At 45.1% G+C, this 6,000-nt stretch overlaps 1 protein-coding gene across 1 annotated transcript in view; it reads left to right on the top strand.

Moving 5' to 3' along the window:
• The window catches only part of EHHADH (enoyl-CoA hydratase and 3-hydroxyacyl CoA dehydrogenase), a 23,482-nt gene extending 17,482 nt beyond the window's left edge, over window positions 1-6,000 (top strand). Inside the window, exon 7 of the mRNA XM_042820262.1 lies at window positions 3,606-6,000. Within this exon, the coding sequence (XP_042676196.1) occupies window positions 3,606-4,876 (1,271 nt within the window). The 3' untranslated portion in view covers window positions 4,877-6,000. The remainder of the gene's footprint in view (window positions 1-3,605) is intronic.

The following is a 6,000-nucleotide window of genomic DNA, read 5'->3' on the forward strand; positions in this document are numbered from 1 at the left end:
GTGAATCCTGGCCTCCCATCAGCTGCCTTCATCTGCATTTTGCTCACTAAATGACTGATAAGCCGGTAGCACCCAGCTGTGTGGGTTCCCACCTGCTCTTGGCCTAGCTGTCCTAGGCTGATTTAGCCTACTTTACTTGCTTCTGCTTCCGGACTCTTGGCATCCATCTCTTTCCACTTATTCCTCTTCACCCAGAAAAAGAGTTCATCTCTATCCCTTCTGCAGTCTTTCCATCTCTCCCTCCTTGCCTTGAGCATCACATTAATTCTGCTTGAAGTTAATACCCAGAAACAAGCAGCTCCAGTCAGAATCAGTCCACCGCCACCTATTGCTCATTGTTATTTTTAACATGGGAAATGAGATCATCTTTGCATGTTCTTACCGATCTATAAAGTATTGTTTCCAATTCCCGTCGTTTTAAAGTTCAAATACTCACTATAGTTCAGAGTATTTTCTACTGATATGTATTTCTGTGTGACTCTACATAAGTTTATACATATTTTGAGTTCATTTTGAAACTCGTTTTTAAAATCCTTCAATTAATTTTGCACGATCATTCATATTCTCGGTACCTCATGTGATAGACCAATAATTAACAAGAGCTGTTCAGTCAGCTTTCCCAACAAACCGATTTGCCATATCCGCGTTTGGCCTTATTTTGTGAGTTTAAGCACAGCTTTATGCCTGTGTCAAATCTGCAGTGCACAGTGAAAGATCAGAGGCAAGAGGGGTAGGCACTATTATTTTCCTGAAGTGGATTTCAGTTTTGAAATGCTCTGGCTATTCCTGATACAACTCTGGAAACAATTCCTTGAATGAAAGACAACTATTTAGGGTGGGTTTTTTGTTAACAGTTGGGGTGCATTAAGAGCCCTATTGAGGAAGAAAATGAAATACACAGTAGAAGTCCTGGAGTAGTTCTGTCTATTAGATATGCAATCTGAATGGAGCATGCAACATTTCCCTTTCTCTTTCTCCTTCTAAACATGCAAGACCCAATGATTCCTGACCATTTTTTACTGCTCTAACATATTTTTCCCCATGATCATGAATCTCGATAAAATTGAAAGGGAAGTCCTCAGAAATGCTTCTTTCCCTGCTAAATAGCCAGATATCTCCCAGGCTTTATAGCCCAATTTTAGAAAATATTTCCAGGGGAGTCATGCTGTGCAAGCTCTAATGTAACAAAACCCTTGGGGCTTTCATTACTCTCTCTGCCAGCTTCATTAAACATCATTTCGTACAGGCCACTGAAGAGTTATGTAGTAAGTCGAGAGACAGCTTTTCTAGGTCAGAAACAAGCTTGGCAAGCTCATGTCTTGTCTATAAGCCCACTCCTGTGGCCTAGAAAGTGCAGCACTACAGACGTGTATGCCTTTCTGTCAAGGGATGGTGAAAACCTAGGTGGGAATTCTACATGTTAACAAAAGCAAACTGCTGGATCAGCTACTGCCACCAGAATGGAAAGCTGGAAAACCACTGCTCATGGAAGAGTTGTGATTTAGGAGGAAACAGCGTGTTCACATTGTGAGAGAACTGCTGAGATTTCAGTCATGAAACTGAAGCCGAGTGGAAGGGGAGTTACTAAGGCCCAGAATGTGGGTCTTTTTAATGGAGGTTGGAAATTCTAAGGAGAAATCCCAGGTGCCCACCCTGGAAAGGAATAAATGAATTGAGGAGGAAACCACGAAGAACCAAATGCAGAACTGCAAGCCCTTCACCATGTTGTCTAAAGAGAGCCCTGGGGATGGGGCTAGGCTTGGTGGGTATTCGTGAGGTGGTGAGAGACGCTGCCACACTGAGAAGAAAGCAGTCTCTTAGCTCAGCAAAGACAGGGAGAAAGCTGGCTCTAGCACTCTGCTGCCACATCCACGCCTCTGAGAACAAAGCAAAGTGGGAGGAGGTATTTGTGTTTGTTTGCTTTTCAGTCAGCAAACCACGGACAATTAAGTATTAAGAAATGATTCATGTGATATGACTTTTATTGTCAAATTAATTTTTAGCAGTGTCTGATAATGAGGTAACGGATCAAATTTCCCATAAAGGAACTTCAGCATTTGCTTGTTATGAGCAAGCTTCCAGATAGTGAGATCTGTAAGAACTATGTTCTTAAAGCTAAGCAGGGAATGTTTGAAATGCCTTCTGAGTACACAAGTTCAGCATGGACAGAACTGAAGCAAGGGTGTGTGGCTTGCAGGAAAAATACACCACCTCATTTGACCTTCATTGTTGGAACTTGTTTAACTGACGACATAATTTCAGCTCTTCTCTATAAAGCTGCTTTAGACAAAAAATTTAATCCCTTTGTTTCAGTTTATTTGTTTAGCTGAATTTAATTTGTAAACCAAGGATTAAAAAAAAAAAATCATTTTTACAGAATTATAACCAACCTGGCCTTTGCGTAGTTGTTCCTTTATTTAGGATATTAATAATCCTCCCATTTGAATGCTTTGCACTTTTAAAGCTGGTAAAATTGTGCTGGCTTTCTCACTAGTTTATATTAGCTCTGTCCACAAAGCTTCCATCATGGGAGAACAGAATAAGTAGCATGGGCTGGGTATCATAGGAAAGTGTAAGCACACAGCTTCACTTAATGTAACAGAGGGCAGAGCCAGGGGAAGGGCTCAAAAGGAGGGAAGGTATCAAGGCAGTAATCTCAGCAATGTTATTTCTTAGGGTATGAGCTGGTCACAGCACAGTTGTGGATCTCAGAGGAAAAAAACAGCTTAAATGGAGGATCGGATGTGGGCATTCTGGACAAGAGTATGGTTGGTCAAGGAAGGCCGTATCTTTAGTAATCCTTAAGTTAGGATGGCCCTTATCAGAGGACTTGGATTGCCCCCAGTTGGCAGAGATGAACAATACAAAGCGTGAACAGCAAGCAAAAGGCTGCTGTTGTCCCAGGGTAAGAACACAATGTTAGTTCCATGCCTGAACTGGTGATGAGCGATACAGGAGACATGAAAGTCAAGATGAGATTCTTCTGAGACGCTTTAAAGAAAGAGCGGCTGAATTTGTGTTCGCATCAAAGGTTGCGCAGTGAAGTGCAGAGTGAGACAAACAGGAAGCTCGCAAGGAAGAGGAAGAAACCAATTGCCTGAGCTTTCCTGGTGTCAAAATATCTGCGTGGGGTGTCTTTGTTTGCAGAGATGTTCGTCTGTGAGTGCCCATGAGGGACCGTAGCAAAAGGACAAGACTGGCACTGGTATCTCAAGGTGAAGCTGGCAGAAACAGGGTCGACCTCCTGTCTTCACTCCCCAAGTTCTAACTATTAAGTGATGCTGGTTTCCATAGGGATAAAACTTTGCAAGGACAAGACATGAATCACGTGGTCCACATGCACCAGTGTGAATCCCATTGGTATTTTGTAATCTTGAGAAGACACCAGTTTGCCTTTATGCTATTTCTCTTCAGGCTTTTATGCTCCCTTACAGAGAGACTTCACCTTCCTTTTTCTGAGTCTTCGGTTCTTTCTTTCTGCCCGTGCATTTTGCTTAAGCTTCCGCTTTTTATCTTGGAGATACCAAAGGAAGTGCTGCTGTCAAATGACTGATTGTAACATTTTCTATTCACAGTTTCTGATTCTATCTCACTTTTATCTCCAGGGCTGGGAACAATGGGCCGAGGCATTGTGACTTCTCTGGTTAAGGCCAAGATACCTGTGGTAGCCCTGGAGCAGGATCTGGAGTATCTGAACACAGGAAGAAAAGCCGTGATGCTCCTTTTGGAACATGAGGCTAAGAAAATGGAGCAGGGTGCCCAAACCCTGGATTTCCATAACCCTGCACGACTCCAGTTCGCTGTGGACTTCGATGTGTTGCGGGATGTAGATCTAGTTATTGAAGCTGTGTTTGAGAACATGGCACTAAAGAAGGAAATATTCAACAAGCTATCAAGAGTCTGCAAGCCGGAGGCCTTTCTGTGTACAAACACGTCAGCCCTGAATATCGATGAAATAGCTTCTGTCACCAGCCGCCCACAGCAGGTCATTGGCACACACTTCTTCTCCCCTGCTCATGTGATGAGGCTGTTAGAAATAATCTATGGCCGTCACACGGCCCCCACCACCATTGCCACAGCCATGCAGCTAGCCAAAGTGATAAAGAAAGTTGGAGTGGTGGTAGGGAACTGTTTTGGGTTTGTTGGGAACCGAATGATGTTCCCATATTCACAACAGGCAGTTTTCCTCTTAGAGGAAGGAAGCAGACCAGAAAACGTAGATCAGGTTCTTGAAGATTTTGGGTTTAAGATAGGGCCTTTCCGAATGTCTGATCTTGCTGGGCTGGATGTGGGCTGGAGGTCTCGAAAGGACCAGGGCCTCACTGGGCCCTCACTGCCTCCAGGAACAGCTGCCCGCCAGCGGCGTGGCTATCGCTACAGCCCGCTGCCCGACCTTCTGTGTGAGAAAGGCAGGTTTGGCCAGAAGACTGGAAAAGGCTGGTATGAGTACGAGAAGGCTGGGGGTAGGACAGCCAAACCAGACCCGTGGATTCACAGCTTTCTGTCTGAGTACAGGGACACCCATCAAATCAAGACCCGCTTTATAGACCAGGAGGAAATCCTGGAGCGTTGCTTGTTTACTCTTATCAATGAAGGATTTAACATCCTGGCTGAGGGAATAGCGTCAGGCCCAGAACACCTTGATGTCGTTTATCTCAATGGTTATGGCTGGCCGAAGCACAGGGGCGGCCCCATGTTCTACGCTTCCACTGTTGGGCTCCCTAACATTCTGTCTAAGCTGCAGAAATACTCTGAGGTCCACCCTGATATTCCCCAGCTACGTCCCAGTGCCTTTCTGAAAAAGTTGGTGGCTATGGGGAACCCTCCTCTCAATGACTGGATGTCCTACCTAAACAGGCAGAGCAACAAGCTGTGATTTCACTGATACCTGCTATAGAAATTCCTTGGAAGCTGATCTCGTGAAACAGCTGCTGTAATTGCACTATTTTTCCAATCAAGAACAAAGTGCTACAGGCTTATAAACAATGTCAGTTACCTTCCTAGGTGAGATTGATCTCTGCCCCACCTTGCTGCAGGCAGCCACTGCCATCACCCACCCTTCCCTCTTGCCACCTTCCTCACCCACCTTCTTTGCACGTTGCTGCATACAGATGCATTTCATTCTCCTCTGTACTTAGGTCTTCAGAGCAGTGCATCTCTCCCAGTCTTTCTTTGTTGAAGGGACAGAGCAGCACCTGGCCCTCAAAGCAAATCACAGTGGGAGGTGAGAGCAAGATGGTCACAACTCACCCAAGACCAGCTGGACCTTCCAGATCCTGGCCTAAGTCTGTTTTCCAGTTTGTTCAGACCTTCCTTCTCCCTGCAGTGCAATGTCCTGTACCGCAGATTACTTGGCAATCCCAAATGCAGCCAGTTGGAGCCTGCTCCCTTCACACTGCTAGGGAAGAGTTGGCACATTTCAGAGGTAAATACAAAGGATTTGGTGAATGCAACTTTGGAGAGAGAGCAAGGGGCAGGGCTGGTACTGTCACCTGCTCCCTGCTGCAGAAGAAAATTCTAATAAGTGACACAAAAGCCACACATGCATCAACCTGACTAACCTGCGCTGTGCTGTTGGCTCATGACTGGCATTCTGCATCCAGACTCCATCCTCCTTTATCATCCACCTGGCTTTGTCCAGGCAGAAACATCTTCTGGCATATCTAAGAGTGGGATTTGCACTGCTATTGCTCCCCCTATTGGCCTGCCTGTGGCTACCTAATTGATCTAATTGACCAGACTGAAACCTGGCCTGGCACTTACCAGGTTTTCCCTTGCACAGAGGGCATGCTGAGAGAGCAGGGCTGGAGAGCCCGGCAAGCAGACTTCCAGCAGAGAGCAGAGCAGGAGGAGTGAGCCAGACCTCTTCCATGCTTTGGGCAAAGTCACCTATTGCTCGTGTCTAATGAATTTATCTTCTAGGTTGGTGTCCTCAGGAAGATTAATATTGAATGTCTAATTGTTGCTTTCTATTTTAATAAAACCATTTTGATTATCTAA

Source organism: Centrocercus urophasianus, unplaced genomic scaffold (genome assembly GCF_019232065.1).
Source record: "Centrocercus urophasianus isolate 14NV4802_14NV808 unplaced genomic scaffold, USGS_Curo_1.0 seq_19, whole genome shotgun sequence".
NCBI classification, from domain to species: domain Eukaryota; kingdom Metazoa; phylum Chordata; class Aves; order Galliformes; family Phasianidae; genus Centrocercus; species Centrocercus urophasianus.